Raw genomic sequence first — 26,993 nt, 5'->3', positions numbered from 1 at the left:
CCCCCAAATCGTCCCGGCCCCGCCCCGGCGAATCGGAGAAAGGAAGGAGCCCGCGGGAAGGAGGCGGGGGCGGTTAGCGCCAGCCGGCGCCGCCGTGGCCCCGCCCTCACGCTCTGTACCGGAGTGGGGCTCGTCTTCCACCTCCCCGGCGCCCCAGCTTTGCTTCCGTCCCGCTCGCCCCCAGGCCCGGTGCGCACGCGTACCTGGCTCGACCTTCCCTCTCGCGGGGACTACAAGCCGTGCGCGCGCACTTACGCACGGAGCGACGCGTACGTCCACCTGCCTGCCTTACAGGGCACCTAGGAGGGACCTCTTCCTGGCCCATCCGCGCCGCGCAGGCGCACGCCCACGCAGCGCCTAGACGCCCGACCCGAGCGTCCCGTCTCCTAGTAACCAGCCACGAGCCCCTTTTCCACGACTCATTTCTGAATCCCTGGCTGAGGCTGCCGCACCTGGATGGAACGCGCATGCGCAAGGCTGCCTCTCGCCGCCGGGTCCTCCCTCAGCTTGGAACACCTGCTGCTTCGCGGCGGTGGCTTTGTTCCACTTTCCCAGAGCTTGGGCATCATTCTGGACCCATGTTCGGTGAACCGGTTACTCCTAGAGCTGCTTTTGGGCCCGTTTTGAGGGAGCCTTCCAGGTCCAGCCCTCCCACTGCAGCCTGCGGGGAGCGAGCCGGCCTGTCCCGGTGAGCGTGGGCAGCCTGGAGTCGGGAGCCTGGGGACCACGGCTTGGTCAGCTCTGCACGATCAGAGCTGAATCGGGAAGTGGCAGAACTAGCAACCAAAGTCCAGATTCCTGGCCGATATTCCTTCTCCACATGCCAGTCCTTTTCCAAATCCCCTCACCTTAAAGTGGACAAATGAGCCTTTTGGTGAAAAAGAATGAGCGCTGCATTCTTCTACCAATTTTTTGGAGCCCAGAATTGGGGGGGGGGGGGGGGGAGTCTTCTTAATTTTTCTTAATACCTACCATGTCCCTTTCCTGCAGATGACATAGACGGTAGGTTTTTACGGCAATTCTCTGATGCCCTTGATATGGTAGAACGCTGTGTATATCAAGAGTAAGCTCTCGTTTGAGGAGACTAACAATTCCTGTTTTTGCCAGGTGAGTACTCATTTTTTTTCCCCCACAAGATATCATTGGCAGGGATAAACAACTTTTATGTTAGAACAAATTTAGTCATAAAAGTACATTTAATATAAGTGCCATGTTTTTTCTATCTCTTTTCGTCGTGTTATTACATAGTCTTACATTTTGTCGCATTTGTTTTCAGATAATCATATACTTTGTAAGTATAATCAGATACCAAAAAAAAAATTAAGTGTCCCTGTTACTTTAAGAGGCTAGAGGACACAAGGAGCACATATCTTCGGAAATATAATTATTTTTAATTGACAAAATAAACTGAGAAGTTATGTTAGAGGGAATAATGTATAATCTCATTTCCTCTTCAGATACTAAGATTATTTTGAATACATTACCTAGCATTATTAAAAACAAATAGGAAAGAATGTTCTAAGTTTAAAACTGTCAGTTGGAGTTGAAGACTTCAGGGGTGGGGAGATTATTTATAGGAAGTAGGAAAGTACTTCCCTTACAGAAAGAGTAAGAAAAGTTTAAGCATTTATGAATGCCACCTAGATGGTACTGAAGATTCTTTGGAAAGAATGTAAGGAAATGATCATTTTAAGGTCAAAAGAGGGTGAAAAGATTTTCCTTATTTTCCTATCAAGAACTGTTGACTTTCTCCCCTAACCTGAGAAAGTAAAAATTTCCTTCCCTCTTTGGAAACCCAAGGGGTAGTGAGTGTCCCATCCTGCCCCAACTAAACCTTTTTTTTTTTTTTTTTTTTTTGAGATGGAGTCTCTCTCTGTTGCCCAGGCTGGAGTGCAGTGGCATGATCTTGGCTCACTGCAACCTCTGCCTCCCAGGTTCACGCCGTTCTCCTGTCTCAGCCTCCCAAGTAGCTGGGACTACAGGCGCCCACCACCACACCCGGCTAACTTTTTTTTATTATTACTTTTAGTAGAGACGGGGTTTCACAGTGTTAGCCAGGATAGTCTCAATCTCCTGACTTCGTGGTCCACCCGCCTCAGCCTCCCAAAGTGCTGGGATTACAGGCGTGAGCCACTGTGCCTGGTTTTTTTTTTTTTTTTAAGACAGTCTCCTTCTGTTGCCCAGTACCCAGGCTGGAGTATGTTGGCATGATCTCAGCTCACTGCACCCTCCACCTTTCAGGTTGAAGCAGTTCCCCTGCCTTAGCCTCTTGAGTAGCTGGGACCACAGGTATGTGCCACCATGCCCAGCTAATTTTTGTATGTTTTTGTAGAGATGGGGTTTCACCATGTTGCCCAGGCTGGTCTTGAACTCTTGGACTCAAGTGATCCGCCCACCTCAGCCTCCCAAGTGCTGGGATTATATGCATGAGCCACTGTGCCTGGCCCAGGCTAAGCCTTATATAGTACCCTGTGCTCTCTCTCTCTCGTGACAGACACCTTCTAAGGTCTGGGTTTTCTAGTCCCTTCGTTTTTCCATCATTTCAAAAATTTCACTACAAAAACCTCTATTATTACTTTTTTTTTTTTTCACTGTTCTCTTCCTGATCCCCTCAAAAAAAAAACCTGGGACTACAATTCCATATGTGTTAAGCCACTTGATCTTGTTCCACAGCTCACTGATGCTGTGTTCCTTTTTTTAAATCAGATAGTTTCCTCCTTATGCTGAGGTCTGAAAGTTCTAGGCAATGTCCATTCATAGGACTTACTTTATTTCCTTTCTGTCAAGGATCACTCTCCCAAACTTCCTATTGTCCAATATCTAAAAGCCATTGCTTCATGTGTTTTGTGTTTTGATGCTGAAGGCAGGCTGGGCACGGTGGCTCACGCCTGTAATCCCAGCACTTTGGGAGGCCAAGGTAGGCAGATCACCTGAGGTCGGGAGTTCGACACCAACCTGATCAACATGGAGAAACTCTGTCTCTACTAAAAATACAAAATTAGCCAGGCATGGTGGCACACGCCTGTAATCCCAGCTACTCGGGAGGCTAAGGCAGGAGACTTGCTTGAACCCAGGAGGCAGAGGCTGCAGTGAGCCGAGATCGTGCCATTGCACTCCAGCCTGGGGGACAAGAACAAAACTCCGTCTCAAAAAAAAAAAAAAAAAAATAGATGCTGAAAGCATGAGGATAAGTCTGGTCTCTGTTACTCCATCATGACTAGCAGCAGAAGTCTGCCATTCTTCACAATCCCAGGCCCCATGTTACTAACTATCCTCAAGGGAAGTGGTTTGCAATGCAGAAATTGCTTCAAGCTGGGGGAACTGTAAGTGCAAAGGTCCTGAAGCAGGAGAGGGTTTGGCATAGAATATTCTTGAGAACAGCAATGGGGTGATAGGTCTGGGGTAGAATAAGGGAAAGAGACAGGTAGAGTTTGCTGGTAGAGTTGTTCTACAGCTTGCTGGTAGAGTTGTTTGCTAAGGCTGCTACAACAATTTACCACACACTTGGTGTCTTTAAGCAACACAAATTTATTATCACTCGGTTCTGGAGATTTACAAGTTCAAAATGGGTCTCACTGGGCTAAAATCAACATGTCAGGCAGGTCTACATTCCTTTTGGAGGCTCTAGGGGAAAATCCCCCTTGCCTTTGCAGCTTCTACTGGCAGCCCAGCTTCTACTGGCAGCCCTTGTGATCCCAGTCTATGTTCAACACCAAAAATGGCCAGTCAAGTCCTCCTCACATTGCATCATGGCTAACACACTGCATCATGGCTAACACATTCTACCTCCCTCTTTCACTTCTAAAGACTCTTGTGTGGCAGGCACGGTGGCTCACACCTACAATCCCAGCATTTTGGGAGGCCGAGGCAGGCAGATAACTTGAGGTCAGGAGTTCAAGACCAGCCTTGTCAACATGGCAAAACTCTGTCTCTCCCAAAAAATACAAAAATTAACTGGTCATGGTGGTGTGCACCTGTAATCCCAGCTACTTGGGAGCTGAGGCACAAGAATCACTTGAACCCAGGAGGCGGAGGCTGCAGTCACCTTAGATCACGCCACTGCACTCCAGCCTGGGCAACAGAGTAAGACTCTGTCCCAAAAAGAAAAAACAAACAAACAAACAAACAAAAATCCCTAGTGATTACATTGGTACCACCCAATTAATCCAGGAGAATTTTCCCACCCTCAGAGTCAGCTGATTAGCAACCTTAATTCCCCCTTGCCACATAACATAACATAGTCACAGCTTCTGGGGATTAGGACAAAGACATCTTTGGAGACTATTATTCTGCCTACCACAGCTGGGGACTAGATATGTAAATAATTTGGTTTTGTCTCTAAGGTGGGAAGCAACTAGAGTGTGTTGAGCAGAGGACTGCTGTGATCTGGATTTTGTTCTAAAAGGTTCAAACCAGTCCAGGCGTGGTGGCTCACGCCAGTAATCCCAGCACTTTGGGAGGTGGGAGAATTGCTTGAGGACAGGAGTTTGAGACCAGCTTAGGCAACACAGTGACACCTGTCTCTACAAAAAATGAGTTTTAAAAATTAGCCAGATGTGGTCGGGCACAGTGGCTCATGCTGTAATCCCAGCACTTTGGGAGGCCAAGGAGGGCAGATCACTTGAGGTCGGGAGTTCAAGACCAGCCTGGCCAACATGGTGAAACACCATCTCTACTAAAAATACAAAAATTAGCCGAGCATGGTGGCAGGTGCCTATAATCCCAGCTACTCGGGAGGCTGAGGCAGGAGAATCATGGGAACCCGGAGAGCGGAGGTTGCACTGTCTTTGCAACTTGAGTTTCTCTGATTCCTAGTTAAGTTTGAATATCTCTTTATGTACTCTCATCTGTTTGGGATTCCTCAGTCTTTGAATTACGTTTTTATATCCTTTGCCCATTTTTCTAGTGGGATTACTTTCTCCTTGCTAATTTGTAGGTGTTCTCTTTCTATTCCAGCCACTAAATACCATCAGCTTTGGACACAGAAAATATCTCCTTCCAGTCTCTTATCTTTTTGTTTATATTTTTTTCATTGAATAGAAATTCCCAATTACGAGTAATCAGACTCACCTGATTTCCTCCTTTATTGTTCAAGCTTTTTAGGTCTTGTTCAAGAAATCTTTCTTCACCCCAAGGTAACAGATATAGTGTCCTTCATTGTCTAATATTGCATTTACAGTCCTGCCCTTCACATTTAGGTCTTTAATGCATTTGCACTCCACTTTTTTTTTTCTTTTCTTTTCTTCTTTTCTTTTTGAGATGGAGTCTTGCTCTGTCAGCCAGGCTGGAGTGCAATGTTATGATCTCGGCTCACTGCAACCTCCACCTCCTGAGTTCAAGCGATTCTCCTGCCTCAGCCTCCTGAGTAGCTGGGATTACAGGCACCCGCCACCACACCCAGCTAATTTTTGTATTTTTAGTAGAGACGGGGTTTCGCCATGTTGGTCAGGCTGTTCTCTAACTCCTGACCTTGTGATCCACCCGCCTCAACCTCCCAAAGGCCTGGGATTACAGGCATGAGCCGTCGCACCCAGCCCACTTCTGTATTTAAGAGCCTGCTTAACTTTTGTCCACATAGTGAGCCAATGTTCACAATGCTATCATACTAAACTTAGTCTGTTCTGTCTCTTTTGCCTTATAGTGCCACCTGTAACATATGTGAAGTTCCTCAAATACTTAAGTCCGAGTTATAGCTCTGTCATATTCTACTGACTATTTGTTCCTGTACCTGTACAAGGTTATTTGTATTACTTTCACTTTGTGGCATATCATTTTTTTTTTTTTTTTTTTAATTTTTTTCTAGTAGGGATGAGGTCTCCCTATGTTGCCCAGGCTGGTCTCAAACTGCTAGACTCAAGAGATCCTTCCACCTTGGCCTCCCAAAGTACTGGAATTACAGGCGTGAGCCAGCCATGTAGCATATCTTAATATCTGGTAAAGAAAGCCTCTTTGTTCTTTTTGTCCAGCTTGATTTATCTCTTTACGTACCTTTATTCTTACATGTATATTCCAGATTTCTTCTTGAATGGCAACCTAAATGCCAGTCCAAAGAGGCCCCCAATAGACTTGTTCACCCTTCATGTCCTCAACTCTGGGGAAGTTAAGGTGAGAATCACAGGGCCAAGTTTACCCTATTGTATTTGGTTCCTCCTCAGTCCTTTTATTAGATTGAAATTTAATGTACACATTGACAATTATATAAGTTATCATTATTTTACGTTTGTTGATTTCAAATGCAATGTTTTATCGAGTTTTGTGTTTTTTAAAAATCTTTTTTCAATTTTGTATTTTGAAAAAGTTTTAAATCTACAGAAATGTAATAATAATAAGTAGAACAACTTTTTAAGCTTTACCTCCTAGATTTAACAGTTGTTAGGATGTTGCATATTTTACTGTCTTTCTGTATCTATGTATCTATCTCTCTGTTGCTAAACAATTTGAGGGCAACTTGCAGATATGATTCTTCACCCCCAACTATTTCAGTATGTATTGTCTGAGAACAAGGACATTGACTTATATAATTATCACATTAATAATATATGATATATAATATTATATATAATTATCACAATTATCACATTCATGGCATCTATCACATTGATCCAATATTATTATCTAATATTGTGAAATATCCAAATGTTGCAGTTATCTAAGTAATGATCTTTGTAGTACATTCCATCCCCTTCCCAACTCAAGAGCATTGGTTGCATTTGAAATAATGTATCTTTAGCCTCCTTTAATCTGAAGCTGCTCAGCTTCTCTGTGTCTTTCATAACATTGACATTTTTAGGTAGAAGCTATTTGTTTCATAGAGGATACCTCTGTTTGGGTTTATCTGATTGTTTCCTCAGGTTTAGATTCAAGTTATGCATTTGACAGGAGTATTTCCTTTCTAACAAAAAGAGAAACCAAAGAATAGAATAAACTCAATTTTATTAATTTGAAGGCAGTATTAGATATTCTTTTGATGAGGAAGAAAAATTCATCTTCAAGTTCCAAATCTAAAAAACAAGTGTACCCATATTTCAGAATTTTATCAGAGATCTTTAAAAATTTAGCTAAGTTGTATTTGATTCCCAGAAAGCCAAATATATACTATTTACCTAATTGTTATATTAGTATGTCAGTAACTACTATATTTAGGCTACTACAGTAGACCCAGGACTCTGTTTTGTTATAAACACTGATATTCAATCACAAATATGGATAAATACGGTTTCAAGATGATTCTTTAGAAATGTTCAGTCAGTAATTAGAGTTCGATGAGTATGAAATTGTAAACTATCAAAGATACAGTAGCTAAATATTAAAGACATAATACATTCTAAAAGTGGGTGAGGCCGGGCACAGTGGCTCATGCCTGTAATCCTAGCACTTTGCGAGCTGAGGTGGCTGGATCACCTGAGGTCGGGAGTTTGAGACCAGCCTGGCCAACATGGCAAAACCCCATCTCTACTAAAAATACAAACTAGCTGGGCGTGGTGGCATGTGCCTGTAATCCCAACTACTCAGGAGGTTGAGGCAGGAGAATCACTTTAACCCTGAGGGGTGGAGGTCCAGTGAGCTGAGATCACACCACTTCACTCCAGCCTGGGTGAAAGGGCGAAACTCTATCTCAAAAAAAAAAAAAGTCGGGGGGGTGGTGAGTGCTTTCGTTCCAAGCTGTGGAATCTGCTCCAGATCTCAGGTTGCCACTAGAGCGTCTTGGGTAGATGACTCTCTCCAGTAAGCCCTGGGCTTTCTCAGACCTCTACTGTGCAGGTAGCCTGCCCTTCTGCCATCCTGGTCAACTCTGCCTACCAAATTCCTGCCCATCTTTGAAAGCGCAACCCTGACCTAGGCTCCCCTCCTTTGGGAAACTTCCCAAGGCCTCCCTCCATGCTACATAATCATCTCTCTTGTTTGTTTTTTTGAGACGGAGTCTCGCTCTGTCGCCCAGGCTGGAGTGCAGTGGCCGGATCTCAGCTCACTGCAAGCTCCGCCTCCCGGGTTCACGCCATTCTCCTGCCTCAGCCTCCTGAGTAGCTGGGACTACAGGCGCCCGCCACCTCACCCGGCTAATTTTTTGTATTTTTAGTAGAGACGGGGTTTCACCATGGTCTCGATCTCCTGACCTCATGATCCGCCCGCCTCGGCCTCCCAAAGTGCTGGGATTACAGGCGTGAGCCACCGCGCCTGGCCGATCATCTCTCTTAACAGACTGGGCATCCTTAATCACAAGTATCTTTTTTGTTTGTTTTTTTCTTGAGACAGAGTCTCGCTCTTGTTGCCCAGGCTGGAGTGCAGTGGCGCGATCTCGGATCACTGCAACCTTCGTCTTCCGGGTTCAAGTGATTCTCTTGCCTGGGTCTCCTGATTAGCTGGGATTACAGGTGCACGCCACCACACCCAGCTAATTTTTGTATTTTTAGTAGAGACGGGGTTTTACCATGTTGGCCAGGCTAGTCTTTAACTCCTGACCTCAGGTAATCCGCCTGCCTCGGCCTCCCAAAGTGCTGGGATTACAGGCGTGGGCCAGGGCGCCCAGCCAATCACAAGTATCTTTATAGAATATATTTTTTGCAGAAAATAAAATACTAGCAGAGTATTTGGCCTTCAGTAGTTATTTCTTTAGCCCATTAGTAAGAGGTTTCCTAGCAAGAATGAAAGGATTAAGAGAATCTCTACTATTTTCTGAAAGGTGATAAAACATAAAATCAGATAAATTCCTTTTAAAACGACTTTCAAAGAAATCTTTAGAACTTGCAAAGCCTCCCACAAAGAAAATGTAAACACTGAAAGGTGGGAGGCAATTTTACTTTATATTTCTAGTATCACCATGGCATTTCATTCAAACAAACATTTCCATGAAGTTAGGGAAATTCCTGCTGCATTCACTTACTTTTTTTTTTTTCCCCAGTAATCAAGTTGAAGAAACACTTCCACTACTTAAAAATTACTTTCATATTTGTTCAGCTATCCCAATGGGATTTTCACTTAGTAAATCTACTCAGGTGTCTGCTATGCATATGGATTCAAAAGTGGATGATCACTTAATACGAAGGACTGAAAAAAGCAGGTTGGAACCAACGACTCAGTTATTTCAAAACACCAAGAAAATAAGATTAGAAGACACAAATCAAGAAAACTTTTCAAGGATTGAAGGGACTGGCACAAGATCTCTTTCTGAGAAGGCCTTGGGTTCAGTGGTATACGTCAAAGAAAGTGATGGACTAGAAATGACAGATGTGGAATGAAGCAATTTGTATGTATTACCAAACAAACCAAAAACTGCCTTTGATTAAGAGGGGGTGTTGAAAGAGAACTTAACCTTATTAGGAAACCCTAACAAAATGACAGAAGACTATTGCTTTATTTTTCACTATTTGTGAATCATCTTACACTGCATTTTTTGATTATGCCTATTCAAAAGGCAGTTGCTTTAGAGTGAAAAAGCCTTCCAAAATTCAAAGCAGATTTCTCTGGTATTATATCCTTAAAAACCAGAGCTTTTAAGTAACAGTATTTGAATAGCACCAACACATTTTCATTTTAATGTATTTATTTAACAAGTGATTTAAAAAAGTGTCTACGAGGCCGGGCATGGTGGCTCATACCTGTAATCCCAGCACTTTGAGGGGCCGAGGCGGGTCAGTCACCTGAGGTCAGGAGTTCGCAACCAGCCTGGCCAATATGGCGAAACCCCATCTCTACTAAAAATGCAAAAAATTAGCCAGATGTGGTGGTGGGCGCCTGTAATCCCAGCTACTTGGGAGGCTGAGGCAGGAGAATCGCCTGAACCCCAGAGGCGGAGGTTGCAGTGAGCTGAGATCATGCCATCGCACTCCAGCCTGGGCAACAAGAGCGAAACTCCTTCTCAAAAAAAAAAAAAAGAGGTCCAAGCAATGTGACATCAGTATTTCATATTTCATAGTATTTCTGGTGTACCGGTTTTGTATGTTATAGTTCCATTTTGGGATTCTGCTTTAGGATACTTTACTTTCTTACATTTTGCATTTTTGTTCTGTAAAAGATCACTGCAGATAAACTGAAAAGGCCAATAAATTGCATATCTTCAGAACGATTTCACATTTTAAATCGTGCCTTTAAAACTGCTTTTTCCCTCCACATAGAATCCATTTTAGAGTTAGAAAAGTCTTCTTTCCAAGTGTTAATAGTTTGCCTTGCAGATGATACCATTTTATGTCACCAATATTGAATATGAGGAAAACAACCTGGTGTTTAAAAACCTTGTTTTGTGTATCAGTTATGAAAATATCTGGTCGTTGGAAATCTCTTTAATATTCATTTTAAAAGAGGAAAGGGCATCTTTTCGTAGGGAAGCTATATTTTATCAGAAAAATACTAAACAAATGTGTTTGTAGGGAATATTGAGAGTGAAAAACAATTGTTGATTGGGACATAAGCTAAAAAGACAACGCTTTTTATTATTTATGGAACATAATTCTTTAGGAGAGAAAAAAATACACAAATCATGCATTTGTTCACCTAGCCTGGCACTGTGCTTGGTGCTGGAGATACAGTAGTGAATAAAATAGCCACTGCCTTGTAGAGTTTTATGCCTACTAGGAGAGACAGGACATTATACAGTAATTATATAAGATGCCAATTGTGATATGCCATGAAGAAACATATAGCATTCAGAGAGACATAACACAACACGAGACATACCACATAAAGCTGAATTTTCTTTTTTTTAAGATGGTCTCACTCTGTTGCCCAGGCTGGAGAGCAGTGGAGCGATCACAGCTCACTGCAGCGTCAAATTCCTGTTCTTAAGCGATCTTCCTGCCTCAGCCTCCCAGTAGCTAGGATTACAGGCATGTGCCACCATACCCAGCATGTTTTTGTATTTTTTTAGAGACAGAGTCTCACAATGTTACCCAGACTGGTCTCAAACTCCTGGCCTCAGGTAATCCTCCCACTGGGCCATAAACTTGATTTTAACTGTGGGAAATGGGAAAGAATATCTCAGGATATTTTTGAAAGCAAGTTTATTAAGAAAGTAAAGAAACAGGCCGGGCGCGGTGGCTCAAGCCTGTAATCCCAGCACTTTGGGAGGCCGAGATGGGCGGATCACGAGGTCAGGAGATCGAGACCATCCTGGCTAACACGGTGAAACCCCGTCTCTACTAAGAAATACAAAAAATAGCCGGGCGAGGTGGCAGCGCCTGTAGTCCCAGCTACTCGGGAGGCTGAGGCCGGAGAATGGCGTGAACCCAGGAGGCGGAGCTTGCAGTGAGCTGAGATCCGGCCACTGCACTCCAGCCTGGGCGACAGCGCGAGACTCCGTCTCAAAAAAAAAAAAAAAAGAAAAAAAAGAAAAAAAAGAAAGTAAAGAAACAACAGAATCGCTACTCCATAGACAGAGCAGCCTCTGAGGACACTTATAGCTTCTGCAGTGACATGGTTGTTTAAGTGAATGAAGGTGATGGTCATAAAAGTGGAGAGAAGGGGATAGAGTACAGGTGAAGTTTGACAGGATGTAGTCATGGTTTGGAAGTGGAAAGTGAGGAAGAAGAAAGGGCTTCTAGCAAAAAAGGCTAGATGCATGCAGGATCCCTGGGGGAAAAAAAGAGTGAGTTCAGGAGCATGGTTTTTAGACTTACCAGGTTTACAAGGCAGTTGTATCTATGGAACTAAAAAGTATAAATTTTGAAGTTGTATACAGAAATGGTACTTAAAGCCATAGAATGAATGAAATTGCTTAAAGAGAATGTAGTGTGAGATAAAGATCTGAGGAACGCCAACATTTAGGGGTTGACTAGAGCAGGGTAGCTGGCCAAGGGGACTGAGGAGTTGGCAGTGAGGCTAGAGGAAAACCTGGCAAAGGGGACTGAGGAGTTGACAGGGTAATGTCACAGTTGTCCACAGGAATGGTTGAGGTAGTCAAATGAACAGTTAGATGAAGACTGAAAAGTCCACTGGATCTAGCAATATGAATGTCACCAGTGACCTTAGCAAAAGCACTTTTGCTGGATAATTGGGGGGAAAGCCATTTTGGAGTACGTTGAAACAATGAATGGGAAGTGAGAAAGTAGACACTGGATGTACAGCGGTTTTTCCAAGAAGGCTGGCTCAGAAGGGTAGCAGGCAGGATGAAAAGTGGAAAAAGAAGTGAGGTCACTGGAGGATTGTTAAAGACTACAGCATGTTTGAGTGTCACTGGAAAGGTTCCAGTGGAGAAGCCAAAGAAGTAGGTAAAGTTAAGAATAACCAAGGGACAGAAGTCCTGGGGCAAGGAGGAGGGAATGGGATTCTTTAAAACCTCTTCAGCAGGAAACTAGGGGGAAAAAAACGCAAAACTGTACCACCTGATATTTCAGAGAAAAGGAATTTAGAAGGAAGTAATATAAGCAAAGAGCAACAATATTCTGTGACTGTTTTTAATAATAACTAGGAAAATTCCTAGTGCAGTTAACTCTAAACAAAATTCATTCCCACCTGCACAATACAAGATAGACTAACTCAGAGTGACCTTGGTAAAAGGTGTAATAATAAAGAAATGAGGTGTCATTATGTCTTCATTGTAGCTTTACATGAAGCCCTGGTCATTTACCGTATCAACATCACCAAACTGAACATTGAATGATTCTTACTCCAAGAGGCAAGTCTTCGTGGTTTCTATTTTCACTGAAGGAGAGATTGATTTCTGAGCAAGACTGAAAAAGGTGACCACCAGTTCTTTGGGCTTCTCTCATCAAGAGGTGAAGTCCACTACGCCACGCCTTAACTCTGGGCTGGCTTTGTTGTTTTTGGCCAATAGAATATGGCTGAGGCGCTGCTTCCAAGATTAGGCCTCAGTTGAGGTGCCCTAGCAGCCAGGCAGCACCTGCCAGAGCATGAATAAGGTTATCTTGGACCGCCCAGCATAGCCAACCGGTGCTGAATGAAGCCACATGAATACGCTCAGGAGAAACTAGCAGAGGAGTCACCCACCTTGCCCCCATGTTAGAGATAGAAGCCACTGTTTGAGGCAGTTTGTTACGCAGCAATACCTGGGGTAATCTCCCATCTCATGGAACCACAGGATTTTCTTGCCAACTGCAATGAGTTGGCAAATGGGAATGATCACTCGCCTCAGTGTGTTTTCTGATCCACTCCATCCTGTATTATCATCTCTGTACTGCGAATACCATTTATTCCTTTAAATGCAATGTGTCTTTCAAAACTGACTTGAATTTCATCACCTTTCGAGTCACCTGCCACTTGGACTCACTTATTTGGAGGAGATACGTAAAGACCCAGCGTAACGCCTACATGCTCAGTAAAAAGTATTTGCTGGTCCTCCTTCCTGCCCGTCGTGTGACCTGACTGCTCCGGGCTTCTGGGGGCTCCCCCTAAACTAGCTCCACGAAATGCCCCCTCCAACCTAGCACATCCGCTCTCCTACCTTCGCCCAGGGGTGGCCGTTAAAGTCTGTGCTGTCACGCGGGGAACGCCCATCTGAACTGGGGCCTTATGACTTTCGGTACTTTTTTTCGAACGTGGCCTGCGTCCCTGCCTCGAATCTGGTTCCCGCCCTGAAGGACCCTTACTTAGCACCCCTGCGGGCTGCGGGGACCCCACGACCCCGCAGGCGGCGAGGCGCGGCGCGATCCCTGCGCGCCCCTCCTGCTCCGGCGCTCCAGGGGGCCGGCCCTCAGGGGGCGGGGCAGGGTCGCGCGCAAGGCCTGCCGGTTGCTCGGGGTCGTACGGCGCACTTTTCCGGCTCGCGCCCTCGCGAGGCCGTGTGCACGACCGGAAGCCGCAGGTGGGTGAAGCGGAAGCGCTTCTAGCCGGGATGTTGCGGGCCATGGCGCGTGGGCGGCCGTGGTCCGTGGGCGCGAGTGGGGTCTCTGGCGGTGGGGCAGGGCCTGCGGGTCTCCCCCGCCGGTACTGAAGGGTTCTGTGTGCACGCTTTCCCCTCGGCGCTTGGGACGACCTCATTTCACTGTTAGGAAGGGTCGACCCCGAACACAAGAGGGAGGGTAAATACCGTAAAACATGTTGGAGGCTAGCTGTGTGCACGCCCCCTGGGAGCCAAAAGGGCGAAGTAAAACATGCACACGACCGTAATGAGATTCTGAGTAAGTTGTATATTACCAGAGAGGGGGCAAAATAATAGGGTCTTAGCAAGGTCTTATGAAGAAGCTGCGCCTGCCTAGAAAGATAGATGGGATTGTGCTGTTTTCGCTTTCAGTTCAGTGATGGGGAGGCGTGTTTGGCAGTGCAGAGGTAGGGAAGTGTCCCAAGAACATGGAAGATAAGGAAAAACTTTATAAAATTAGTCATTAAAGGGTTAGAGTAGAAAGATTCAAAGTGATTTTTAAGGAACAAAATTTAACCAGACCATCAAAGGCTTGACACTGTCCCAACGACTGTGAAATATCCTGAAATACTGTGCATTACTCAGTCGGGGTCTGATGCGCTACTGGAGCATAGAATAAAAAAAGAGGGGCGCCCCTGAGCCAGATGAATCCACGCCTCTAGAGGAGAGAGGGTATCCCGGCTTAAGAGCAGGGGCTCTCCTGAGTTGAGGAAGTGTTTTTCTCAGAGCCCGTTCCGTCAGACTTTCAAATCATGTAACTCGGTCCTTTTGTTCTGAGTACGTATTCACCAAGCAAACTTAAGAGTTGGCTTGTCAGTAGTCTTATAGTGAATAATTGGACAGGCTCATCTGAATATCTGATTGGTGGCCTATAGTTCTCTTTGTAAATCAATAAGCTGGCAGTCAGGGATTTTTGGACATCCCTTTGTTTTCACTTTTTTCACTCTGCGTGATTCTTTCTCATTTTTCGGGGTTCAGTTGAAATGTCACATCCTCACTGAGGTCTGTTTATTGGTTTATGTGTTCAGGTGGTTAGAACAGCTTCTTGCATCTTTTCTCACATGACGCCTTCTTAATGAGGCTTAGCCTAACAACCCTATTTAAAATTGCAACGTACGTTTTCTCACATACACATTTCCAATCCTCCGTTTCTCAGCTCTACTTTTTTTTTTTTTTTTTTTAAATAGACCGAATCTCGCTCTCTTGCCCAGCCTGGAGTGCAGTGGCACCATCTCGGCCCACTGCAACCTCCACCTCCCGGGTTCAAGCGATTCTCCTGCCTCAGCCTCCCGAGTAGCTGGTATTACAGGCGCCCCACCACGCCCGGGTAATTTTTGTATTTTTGGGAGAGACGGGGTTTCACCATGTTGGCCAGGCTGGTCTCAAACTCCTGACCTCAGGTGATCTGTCCACCTCCGCCTCCCAGAGTGCTGGGATTACAGGTGTGAGTCACCTCACCTGGCCATCTACTTTTTTTAATAGCCCTCCTTATCACCTTTATTCATTTAACTCACTGATGAATCCCAAGTGCTGAGAACAATGTCATGTGATTGATGAGAACTTTGTTGAATTAAGACCTTTGTTGTGTTTCATTCACACTGTATATACAATACCTGGATGACTAGAGATATTCTGAGCACTATTAAAATACCTTCATTGGCTCAATACATGAATTGGATCAATTCTGGAACCCTAACAAGATCACATTTTTGACCAAAGTCAATATCTTGAACTATAATTTGTCAAGGTAAATGCCACTTTGACGTGTCTCGGTTAGGAATCCTTGTTCACTTGAGGGAATACATGTTGTATGATAGGAACAGTAAGCATAGAGTAGAGGTGGGAAAGGGGGAACCCTGTCGTAACAGTTAATGTTTCGTATTTGCCAAACATGGATGGCTTATGCATTTTAACACATTTAATTCTCTCAACCATTTTATGACGTCTGAGGCCACTGAAGCAGCTAGAGTCATTAGTAAGTGGCAGAGCCAGGTTTAAAAATTTAAGTCCTTAACTACTTTGCTATCCTTCCACACTCTGCATGTGCAGAGAAGAGTAAGAGCCTTAATCTTAGGAAAAGATATTTCACAAGATCTTTGACAATCTCCATATCCACAGACACCATCCAGCTTATTAGTGCCCACCACTCCTATCTGTTACTTTCTCCGTTAAGGCTGCCTCCTACCTGAACTCTGGATCCCAATATCATCACTTTCTCAAGGACCTCCCTTCTCCAATGTTGCCCTGTCTTGACTCCTACCAGCATCTAAACATGCTCAGATCTATTGCATCTTAAATCCTCTCCTAACTCCACATTCCTTTCTACCTACTGCCCTAGCTTTTCCACTTCACAACTAGAATACCCTCATTGTATCCACCTTGGGCCTCCTATTTACTCAGTACATCTGGTTCTTACCACGATCACTGATAACCTTCTTGATACTGTTTAATAGATCCTTTTCAACCCTCGTCTTATTTGCTCAATCTTTGGCATTTGGCACTGTTAGCCATCTTGTCTCCTTGAAGCTTCCATAAAAGCATATTTAAAATTTTTCTGCCTTTTCTTCTATTCTCAGCTTCCTTTGGGAGCTCTCCCTCCTTCTTCTGTATATCCCTTAAATGTCGCTGCTCTTCAGGCTTATGTCACAGGCCCTTAAATCTTCTCACTGAACCACCTTCCTGTGACCTCAGTTACCATCCATTGAGCTCTGTACCGTTGGCTGCTAGTTCAACACAGTCAAAATGAACCAGTTATCTTAACCCCATACTTCCTGTTCCTATAAAATCTTTCCTAGGAAATTTCACCTCTTTGCCAGGCCAGAAATCAGGGCATAATATTAATAAAATAGTTAACACATATTGTGTACCTTCTTCAATGCCAGGCACTTCATATGTATTAGCTCATTAGACTCAACCTGATAATACGAGATGAGTCCTGTCGTTACGCACATATTAGATAACAAATCTGAGGCATAGAAAAGTAATCTGCCTTAGGTCATTCAACTGATAACGCATAGAATTGGGATTTGAATGAGGGCAGTCTGGTTTGAACTTGTAATCATTATATCATAAAGGACATCATCCTTGGCTTCTCTTTCTCTCACCCTAATTCAACCTATTAACAAGTATTGTACATTCTCCATGCTTAATCTCTAGGCGGTGTCTCTGAAGTATAAATCCAAAGCCCTCATGCCTGTAATCCCAGCGCTTTGGGAGGCCAAGGCAGGAGGACTGCTTGAGTCCAGGAGTTTGAGACCAGCCTGGACAGCAAGGTGAGACTTCATCTCTACAAAAAAAAAAAAAAAAAAAAAAAAGGCCAGGCCTGGTGGCACATGCTGACTGAGGTGGGAGAATTGCTTAAGCCTAGGAGGTCGGGGCTGCAGTGAGCCGTGATCACACCACTGCACTTCAGCCTGGGCAATAAAGTTCAAGCATTTCACGTGGATTTAAAGTTCTTTATAATCTAACGTCTACTTCTCTTGCCTTCTTATTAACTCCCCATTCTTGTATTCCTAAGAACCAGCCAGTAGAATTAAATTATTTGCATGGGTCCTATCTCCTTTTCCACTAAGCTGTTGCACAGTTAGAATTCTTTTCTTTACCCCTTTTATGTCTCAGCTTCAATGTCACATCCACTAATTAGAGCATTAGAGGGCCCTCTAATGTACTTAACACGTATCACAGCATTTAGGACACTATATTTTCATTATTGCCTTACTTGTTTTTTAGTATCTCCCACTAGATTGTGGAGATACTTGTTTCTTGAAGGCAAGGACCAGTTCACCTTCTTTTTTTTTTGTTTTGTTTTAAGATAGTCTCGCTCTGTCGCCCAGGCTGGAATGCAGTGCCTCGATCTCAGCTCACTGCAAGCTCCGCCTCTCGGGTTCACGCCATTCTCCTGCCTCAGCCTCTGGAGTAGCTGGGACTACAGGTACCCGCCACCATGCCTGGCTAATTTTTTGTATTTTTAGTAGCGATGGGGTTTCACTGTGTTAGCCAGGATGATCTCGATCTCCTGACCTCATGATCCGCCCGCCTCGGCCTCCCAAAGTGCTGGGATTATAGGCGTGAACCACTGTGCCCGGCCAGTTCACCTTCCTAATGTCACTCATATCCATCCCCTTCTCTCTCTCTCTCTCTCTCTCTCCCCTACCATATTTTAGGCCCTCATCTCTAGTGTGGACAACTTTACTTAGTCCATTAACTGTTCTCCCTGTCCCCAGTCCATCCTTTATTTAATCCATACTCAACCCTGCAGAGGCAGATTGTATAATGGCTGAGTTAACACTTCCTGCTTAAAACTTCAGTGGATCTTAGCTGCCTTTAAAAAAGTCCAAATATTTTAGTTCATTACATGATTTATCTCCTCCCATTTTCTATCTTCTTATTGCCTTGTACCTAGGAGACACTCCATACATACTTGTTGAATGAATATGGTACTGTGTCAAAGTCAGTCAAGCAAAACCAAGAACAAAGAGATTAACCAAAGTAATGCAATCTCGGTTGCGAGGCTTCCTAGGACAGAATAGCCACAGGCTTCAGTGGAACTTGAAGACTAGTACTGTAGCTCTTTCTCCTAGGAGGGAATCCCCAAAACACACCTCACTATTACATGACTCTTTGTCTCTGCATATGCCTGGAATACACTCCTCGACCTGGCAAACTATCCGATTTGGTGACTCAGTTCAAGTATTCCTTCCTCTATTAAACCTCGCCACACCTTTCTAGACAGAATGTAAACTCATTCAACTTTTTGTAGGTTAGTTTATAAACTATAACAAGAGTGATGAAAATAGGAAGACTCTTTAATCTAGGAATTGTACTTCTAAGATACTACTTAACTAAAGAACTTGGTTCCAGGTGTGGTGGCCCATGCCTGTAATCCCAGCACTTTGGGAGGCTGAGGTAGGAGGATCACTCAAGCCCAGGAGTTCAAGATCAACCTGGGCAACATAGGGAGACCCCCATCGCTACAAAAAATTTAAAAATTAGCCAGGCATGGTGGCGTGTACCTGTAGTCCCAGCTGCTTCAGAGGCTGAGGTGTGGAGATTGCCTGAGCCCAGGAGGTCAAGGCTGTAGTGAGACAATTACAGAGTGATACCCTGTCTTAAACAATGGAATATTAAACAGTCATTAAAGCTGATGCAAAATAGGCTGAGTGGGCCAGTGCAGTGGCTCACACCTGTAATCCCAGCACTTTGGGAAGCTGAGGTGGGCAGATCACCTGAGGTCAGGAGTTCGACACCAGCATGGCCAACATGGTGAAACCCCGTGTCTAGTAAAAATACAAAATTTAGCTAGGTGTGGTGGCAGGCGCCTGTGATCCCAGCTGAGGCAGGAGAATCGCTTGAACCCGGGAGGCGTAGGTTGCAGTGAGCCAAGATCACGCCATGGCATTCTAGCCTGGGTGACAGGGCAAGACTCCATCTCAAAAAAAATGCATGGATGGATGGATGGATGGATGGGATGGATGGATGGATAGATAGATAGTTGAATGAAATAATAGTATCGTTACACTTTGGGGGAGGGAAATGTGTGTGCGTACACATGCTTAGAAATAAAATGGATTTACACCAAAATGTTCATTGTGATTAGGACTATCAATGCTTTTATTTTCTTATTCTTGCTTATCTGTGTTTTCTCATTTTTCTTGATGAACATTTGTTGCTTGTGAATTCAACATAATTTGGCTTTAAGATATATTCTAGGTAATGTGGCTGAGTGCAGTGGCTCATGCCTGTAATCCCAGCACTTTGGGAGGCCAGGACGGGAGGATCGCTTGAGCCCAGGAGTTTGAGACCAGCCTGGGCAATGTGGTGAAATCCTGTCTCTAAGAGGAAAAAAAAAAAAAAAGATATATTACATAATGTATTTGCAGCAGACTTACTGTTTGAAAACTGTGAAATTATTTCAACTGAAATTATTTGAAATTTGTCTTCATTTATTTCTTTTGAATACTGAGTTATAGCATTGCTAAAGACTAATTGTAAAGCTAAAAGCCAAAAGCAACTGCACTGGATACTTAGAGATAAGTTCGGATTAAATACCCAAGAATTGATAGTTAGAAAATATAATTTAATGTTCCTTTTTTTAATGAATTAATTTGTTTGTCTTCCATTTTTAAAAGCATGTTGATCCCATTTTCAATGAAGAATTGCTTCCAGTTACTTTGTAACCACCAGGTCCCAGCAGCTGGCTTTAAACAAACAGTAAAAAATGGGCTCATTTTACAGTCAGTTTCCAATGACGTCTATCAAAATCTGGCTGTGGAAGACTGGATCCATGACCACATGAATCTAGAAGGCAAACCAGTTCTGTTCTTTTGGCGGAATTCTCCCTCTGTTGTAATTGGTAGGCATCAAAATCCTTGGCAGGAATGTAACCTGAATCTAATGAGAGAAGAAGGTATAAAACTGGCTCGGAGAAGAAGTGGAGGAGGAACAGTCTACCATGATATGGGTAACATCAATTTGACTTTCTTTACAACCAAAAAAAAGTATGATAGAATGGAAAATCTGAAATTAATTTTGAGAGCTCTGAATGCTGTCCAACCCCAGCTAGATGTGCAGGCTACCAAAAGGTTTGACCTTTTACTTGATGGACAGTTTAAAATCTCAGGAACAGCTTCTAAGATTGGCCGGACTACTGCCTATCACCATTGCACTTTATTATGTAGTACTGACGGGACGTTCTTGTCCTCGTTGCTAAAGAGTCCTTACCAAGGGATCAGGAGCAATGCCACTGCCAGCATACCTTCCTTAGTGAAAAATCTTTTGGAAAAGGATCCCACTCTGACCTGTGAAGTACTAATGAATGCTGTCGCTACAGAGTATGCTGCTTATCATCAAATTGATCATCACATTCACCTAATAAACCCAACGGACGAGACACTGTTTCCTGGCATAAATAGCAAAGCCAAAGAACTACAAACGTGGGAGTGGATATACGGCAAAACTCCAAAGTTTAGTATAAATACTTCCTTTCATGTGTTGTATGAACAGTCACACTTGGAAATTAAAGTATTCCTAGACATAAAGAATGGAAGAATTGAAATTTGTAATATTGAAGCACCTGATCATTGGTTGCCATTGGAAATACGTGACAAATTAAATTCAAGTCTTATTGGCAGTAAGTTTTGCCCAACTGAAACTACCATGCTAACAAATATATTACTTAGAACATGTCCACAAGACCACAAACTACACAGTAAATGGAATATTCTCTGTGAAAAAATTAAGGGAATAATGTGATTCCAAGTAAATGTCTTAATACAGTTTCAATTAGAAAATAAAATGTCTCATACTTGCACATTGTATGTCAAAAAAAAAACTAGTCTCTTTCAGTAACTTCAAAAAAAATAAAAATAAAAAACCTAGTCTCTTTCAGTAACTTCTCCCCATCTGAAATTATTTATCACCTATTCCTATCTGTGTATTTCTTCTGACCTCTAGGATCCTCTTTCTTCTCTTTCTTCCTTCATTGATTTTATTTTATTTATTTCATTTATTTATTTTGAGACAGAGTTTCACTCTGTCACCCAGGCTGGAGTGCAGTGGCACGATCTTGGCCCACTGCAACCTTTACCTCCTGAGTCCAAGTGGTTCTCATGCCTCAGCCTCCCAAGTAGTGGGACTACAGGCTTGTGACACCACGCCCAGCTAATTTTTTCTATTTTTAGTAGAGACAGGGTTTCACTGTGTTGGCCAGGCTGGTCTCGAACTCCTGGCCTCAAGTAATCCACTGGCCTCAGCCTCCCAAATTGTGGGATTACAGGCATGAGCCACCATGCCCTGTCTGTTCATTGATTTTAATACCTGGCATGTATTTATATTTCAGCTGCTGCTTTAACTCTCTTGGGGCTATATACAATATTGGACACTCTGACCTCAGACTTAATTCTCTGTTTTTCTTCCCTCTCGGAGATATAACCCAGATTTCTTGTCACCTCTCCTTATATCCTAAACTCTAAAATTCTCCCTTTTAGTTATATTTTCTTTTCTTTCTATTCTCCCACTAAAAATTAAGGCTGTTGTACTTTTCTAAGCTCTTAACCCTTCCCTAATCTCTCCTTGCATCATTTCCCTTCTATCCCAGCCTGAAATTTACTTTATACTGTACTTTCTTACCAGTATTCTCCTTTGCTTCTCTCCTTTGACCTTCTACCGTAGCCACTTTTTAATTTTAGTCTAAACAATTGATTTTCTATTCTTTTTGGCAGGTGATGCTGGGGAGTAAGATCATATAATCATTGAAGATTAGCCCAATTTGATATTTATAATTTTCAACTTAATGTATCTTTCTGCTGGTGTCAGATTTAATTCATCTCTGGTTGAGTTCCCCTCATTCTTGAGGGGAATGTTTCCACTCTTCTCAAGCTCAGAATTCCACTACTCTTACCTTGTCACAAACCTTGATTCATAATTTGGTGAGAGTTGAGACCTTCAGAAATGAGCCCGTCCAGCCCCCATGGCCACCCTCCTCCCCTCTCCCCTCCCTTTCTCTTTCAAGACAGGGTCTTACCCTTGCCCAGGCGGGAGTGCAGTGGCATGCTCATAGGTCCTGGGCTCAAGTGATCCTCTCACCTCAGGTTCTGGAGTAGCTGGAACCACAGGTGCTCAACACCATGCCCAGCTCCCTCTTTTTTTTTTATGAGTTATTTTCTTTTAATATATCTCAGTCGTTCCAGGCCCCATCCTTTTTTTATTTTTAGGAAGAGCAGGCATGGACACAGGGTTTTGCCGACAACTGATTATCTCAGAGTGGGGGTGAGTGAGTGTATTTTTCAAGGTGTTCTTGGGACAAACATGATTGGCAGTTTAGCAGGTTTCATGGGCAGATCCTTTTGTTATTTAAAAGCAATATTAAATACCAAGTAAACACAACTTTGAAGAGATTACTCATGAGTGTATCGCACTTGTTGCCACATGTGAAAATTATTTTTTGAGAAAGGTGAAAAATCCTGATATGATGTGCTTTGGTGCAGTAATACCATTTGTTTCTCCAGAGAGAGGATATCATCAGGCAAAGGGTGTTAAGGGCTTCGAGTTCCAAATTGGAAATCTGGCCAAGTAACCCCTGAAACCGATGGACTCAAGATATGTTTTGCAGTGGTTTCCCCAGAACTTTCTGAATGTTTGCATATGGGCATGAGCGAGGAGTCAGAATGGCATATATATATATATATATATATAGTCTTATTTTTTTGAGACAGGGTCTTATTCTGTCACCTAGGCTGGAGTGCAGAGGTATGATCTCAGTCCACCGCAACCTCTGCCTCCTGGGTTCAAGTGATCCTCCTGCCTCAGCCTCCCAAGTAGCTGCACCACCACGCCTGGCTAATTTTTGTATTTTGAGTGGAGACAGGTTTCGCTATGTTGGCCAGGCTGTTCTTGAACTCCTGACCTCAGGTGATCTGCCTGCCTCAGCCTCCCAGAATCCTGAGATTACAGGTATGAGCCACTGTACCTGGCCTTTACTCCTAAATTTCTTATTTGAGATTGGATGGATGGGAGTATACGTGGGGAGTAGGGGAGTATATATGAAAAGTTTGGTTGGGGTGTATTATATGTGAAATGTTTGTGTGCTTCTGAGATGTCATAGGCAGTTGAATAAGAACTCCAAGGAGAAGTCTTGGCTTAATTTATAAATTTGAGGGCTAACGGCATATAAATAGTACTTCAAGTCATGAGAATGAGTAATTTTGGACTTTTATAATTCATCTAAAGTTTAAATGTTAAACTATTAAATATTCAGCATCTGAGTCCCCTTACATGTTTGGGGACCTCTCCACCTCGTAGGAGGTAGAGCCTACTTCCTTCTGTGGAAACAAAAGTTCACTATACTGTTTCCTGGCCTTCCTCGAAGCACAGGCGTGGGCACGTGACTTAAGCTGTGCCAATCAGATGCAACTGCTCTATACTTTGAATTAGACAGTAGTGATGCAGAACATCTGGAATGATGAGAACCCTTCTCTGGAAGCAGCGACAGGGGCCTGAATTTCTGGGGTCATGAAGGCAGTGAGGCTGGCAGTGGTAGTCTCCATGCCAGTGATGTCAGTGATGGAGGCTACTGCATCCAGCCCTTGCATCAGTGTCAGCAGGAGTGTCATCTGATTAGTTCTGGGTAGTGATTCTAGATGTGATTTTTCACTCCAAAACCTCTATGTCTCAGTCTATAGCTTAACTACCTACTCTTCTTGTAATAAACCCCTTTTTTGCTTATATCAGGTAGGAGCAGTTTTCATTGCTTTTTACTAAGAACACTTACTGTGTAATCAGGGAAAGAGTGTGAATTTAAAAAAGGTTACTACCTAGTACCTAGCTTGGGAGAACTTCAGTATTTAAAATATAAGAAGAATGGAGGAAGAAAGTATGTTTCATGAAAGTCAAGAGTTCTAAGAAGGGAGTAGCCAACTGGGTCAAGTGCTTCTGAAAGGTCACATGATACGAGAGTTTAAAAGTGCCCATTGAATATGGTGGTATAGAGACCACTGTTGACCTTAGCAAAAGCGATGTCAGTGGAGTAATTGGGGCAGTAGCCAGACTGAAGTGAGTTAAAGTGAATAGGTGGTGAGGAAATAAGAAAACAAAACAAAACAGAGAGCACTCTTTCAAGAAGTTTTTCATGAAGAATGAAAAAATAGGGTGGCATCTGGCTCGAGATGTGTGTACTGATAGGAACGATGCAGTACAGCAGGAGAGGCTGCTGTAAGGCCCAAGTAGTTGTGGAGGCTAAAGGAGGTCAGGTCAAGGTCACTGCCAAAAATCTGGCCATCATCCTTATATATTAGGGATACTGACTCTTTATAATTTTATAAATTTGATCTCTCATTTTTTTTAACTTAGTTTATGTGTCCTTTTTACTCAAGTTTTGTATATTTACATGACCAAGTCTTTTGCTCTTAACAGTTCGGGGGCTTTCTGTTATACTCGGTTCATTAAGTGGAGTTTTAAAATATATGTATATAAATTTTTCATTAATTAGCTCTGTAATACATTTAGAATTATTTCTTTATGTGGTGTCAACATCATTATAGAAAAATTTCTTTATGCGGAGTAAGACAGAGGCCTTAATGTTATTTTTTCCAACCATTTGTTGAGTTCTTTCTCCACTAACTCAAAATATCACCTTTACTACATATTAAATACTCATTTATATACATTCGATTTCTCTCTTTCAAATGTGTTTCTGGACTCTTTTATTCTGTCCCACTGATTTAAATAAATCAGTGCCTATGCCCATACATTTTTAAGAAAATTATTGTAGCTATGTCTTTATAGCTGGTCAAGCAAGTCTCCTGGTGTTACTCTTTTGTTACTTAATTTATAAATTAAGTTAGAGAGAACTGACATCAAGTCTTCCCATTCAGGAGTACAATTTGTCTTTCTACTTCCCCTAATTTTCTTTTATATCCTTCCGTAACGCTTACAGCTGTTCACATAGTTCTTATACATTTCCTGATATATTTAAGCTGTAGCTGGTAGGCTTCTGGTGCCCTAATTAGATCTTGGGATAGAACACCAAATATCTAGAATGGATAGCATGTCTGTAGACTCTTTTCTTTAAATATCACTACGTCTTAGCCAGGATTTTTACAGCAGTTGGATAAAAGTTAATTGCACAGGGTTGTGAATTGCTAATTCTCCATGGTAACAGATGGATATGCTTTAGAAATCGGAATTGTTATTTTAACATGAAGGTAAAGAGGCCTAACACATGTTCTTACCTTAATTAAGAGCTACTCCGCCGGGCACGGTGGCTCACACCTGTAATCCCAGCACTTTGGGAGGCCGAGGCGGGCGGATCACAAGGTCAGGAGATCGAGACCACGGTGAAACCCCGTCTCTACTAAACATACAAAAAATTAACCAGGCGCTGTGGTGGGCACCTGTAGTCCCAGCTAGTCCGGACGCTGAGGCAGGAGAATGGCGTGAACCTGGGAGACAGAGCTTGCAGTGAGCCGAGATCGCGCCACTGCACTCCGGCCTGGGGGACAGAGCGAGACTCCATCTCAAAAAAAAAAAAAAAAAAAAAAAGAGCTACTCCATTTCCACGTGGCATCGGGTACCAGGCAAGATAAGCTAAGATACTCTGCAGAAAGGAACTTCGGATCAGGCCAACACTTGTTCAGGTGTTTTCCTGAGACCCTGAATTTCCATATGATAAAGCTTAGCAAATTAGTTTGAGTCTAAAATTTTTCAGATTCAGTATTATCAGCACCTGAACCTGAAAACATTAAAAAAAAATCAGGAACTGTTCTGGAAGCCCTTCCTGGCCTTTTATGCTATCTTGTACCTACCAGCTGTCTCACAAAAGGAAAACATAGTCTCCAAGGCTTGCCCAAGACCACTCTGTCCAACCTTGTTCCCATGTCTCTACCTTTGGTCCTCTACACCATTTAACTCTGTATAGTCCTCAGATGTGACATTTGTATGTGCACTCTCCAATACTGAACACTGGTACTATAGTTTTCCTCTTACATATGTTAGCTTAGCTGGGTTTTTTTGTTTGTTTAATTTGAGATGGAGTTTTACTCTTGTTGCCCAGGCTGGAGTGCAATGGCACAATCTCCGCTCACTGCAGCCTCCGCCTCCAGGGTTCAAGCAATTTTCCTGCCTCAGCCTCCCGAGTAGCTGGAATTACAGGCATGCGCCACCATAGCCAGCTAATTTTGTATTTTAAGTAAAGACAGGGCTTCTCCATGTTGGTCAGGCTGGTCTCAAACTCCTGACTTAGGTGATCCGCCTGCCTCCACCTCCCAAAGTGCTGAGATTACAGGCGTGAGCCACTGTGCCCAGCCAGCATGTTCTTTGAGCTGTGGACTACTCACTACCTCTAGCATACAACCCCTCTTCCAGCCTGTCTCCATGGAATCTATTCTGTCTCCAACCACACAACTGGCATCTGGATGAAAAGCTACCCAGAACAGTTGATTCTAAGCTGCAAGGCTTTACAAATGTGCCAGCCAAAGTGAGTAAGCTGCAAAATGCATTTGGATAACTGAATGGGTTGATTTGCCTTTATGGAGTTAGGTAATATTGCACAACTGCATGATGGGAAACGTTTACCAAAGACAATTATCTTAATTGCAACAAAATTAACATTTTACTTTCCTGTGTATTAGACCCCAAGCTCATTTGTCTTTTTTTTTTTCTTTTTTGAGACAGGGTCTGGCTCTGTCAC

General features: G+C 43.2%; 4 protein-coding genes across 18 annotated transcripts in view; 2 read left to right on the top strand and 2 right to left on the bottom strand.

The window, feature by feature from the left end:
* TSGA10 (testis specific 10) overlaps positions 1-473 on the bottom strand; it is a 151,286-nt gene extending 150,813 nt beyond the window's left edge. For 4 of the 12 annotated variants that reach the window (XM_031655452.1, XM_031655460.1, XM_031655457.1 and 1 more), the window contains exon 1: positions 120-205. The gene's annotated coding sequence lies outside the window, so the exon portion shown is untranslated. Of the gene's footprint in view, positions 1-110 lie in introns of all 12 variants that reach the window. The other 8 variants (XM_031655458.1, XM_031655456.1, XM_031655453.1 and 5 more) reach the window with 5 other exon arrangements.
* Positions 389-10,077, top strand: C14H2orf15 (chromosome 14 C2orf15 homolog). Its single transcript, XM_017947781.3, has 4 exons — positions 389-688; positions 991-1,107; positions 6,014-6,105; positions 8,900-10,077. The coding sequence occupies exons 3-4, from the start codon at positions 6,080-6,082 to the stop codon at positions 9,234-9,236; spliced, it is 363 nt and encodes a 120-aa protein (XP_017803270.1). The 5' UTR covers positions 389-688; positions 991-1,107; positions 6,014-6,079; the 3' UTR covers positions 9,237-10,077.
* Positions 10,078-12,372: 2,295 nt separating this feature from the next.
* LOC108581806 (basic salivary proline-rich protein 2-like) lies at positions 12,373-13,929 on the bottom strand. Its single transcript, XM_017948033.2, has 2 exons — positions 13,394-13,929; positions 12,373-12,832 (listed from the first exon to the last, which is right to left on the bottom strand). The coding sequence occupies exons 1-2, from the start codon at positions 13,927-13,929 to the stop codon at positions 12,730-12,732; spliced, it is 639 nt and encodes a 212-aa protein (XP_017803522.2). The 3' UTR covers positions 12,373-12,729.
* Positions 13,655-21,140, top strand: LIPT1 (lipoyltransferase 1). Of its 4 annotated transcripts, none has more exons than XM_017947774.2 (3): positions 13,655-13,753; positions 16,967-17,082; positions 19,939-21,140. In XM_017947774.2, exons 2-3 carry the CDS (start codon positions 17,000-17,002, stop codon positions 21,059-21,061), a joined length of 1,206 nt encoding a protein of 401 aa, XP_017803263.1. In that variant the 5' UTR covers positions 13,655-13,753; positions 16,967-16,999; the 3' UTR covers positions 21,062-21,140. The 4 variants fall into 4 exon arrangements, with proteins under 4 accessions (XP_017803263.1, XP_003909071.1, XP_009183003.1 ...); XM_009184739.4 differs by lacking the exon at positions 13,655-13,753 and adding an exon at positions 13,784-14,069; XM_003909022.4 differs by lacking the exon at positions 16,967-17,082 and having other exon boundaries at positions 13,673-13,753.
* Positions 21,141-26,993: the final 5,853 nt, after the last annotated feature.

The sequence above is a fragment of the Papio anubis genome, chromosome 14 (assembly GCF_008728515.1).
Source record: "Papio anubis isolate 15944 chromosome 14, Panubis1.0, whole genome shotgun sequence".
NCBI lineage: Eukaryota > Metazoa > Chordata > Mammalia > Primates > Cercopithecidae > Papio > Papio anubis.
The sequence above is the reverse complement of the archived record's forward strand: the minus strand, read 5'-3'. Positions and strand labels throughout refer to the sequence as shown.

What these genes read in the sequence shown, in the direction of transcription:
- LOC108581806 (XM_017948033.2), bottom strand. Translation starts at nt 13,929, where the DNA reads ATGAGGTCGTCCCAAGCGCCGAGGGGAAAGCGTGCACACAGAACCCTT. An exon ending in ACGGCCACCCCTGGGCGAAG is followed by an intron (nt 12,833 to 13,393) that starts GTAGGAGAGCGG and finishes ATGCTCTGGCAG; the next exon opens with GTGCTGCCTGGCTGCTAGGG.
- C14H2orf15 (XM_017947781.3), top strand. Translation starts at nt 6,080, where the DNA reads ATGTCCTCAACTCTGGGGAAGTTAAG. An exon ending in TCAACTCTGGGGAAGTTAAG is followed by an intron (nt 6,106 to 8,899) that starts GTGAGAATCACA and finishes TTTTTTCCCCAG; the next exon opens with TAATCAAGTTGAAGAAACAC.
- LIPT1 (XM_017947774.2), top strand. Translation starts at nt 17,000, where the DNA reads ATGCCTGTAATCCCAGCGCTTTGGGAGGCCAAGGCAGGAGGACTGCTT. An exon ending in AGACCAGCCTGGACAGCAAG is followed by an intron (nt 17,083 to 19,938) that starts GTGAGACTTCAT and finishes CATTTTTAAAAG; the next exon opens with CATGTTGATCCCATTTTCAA.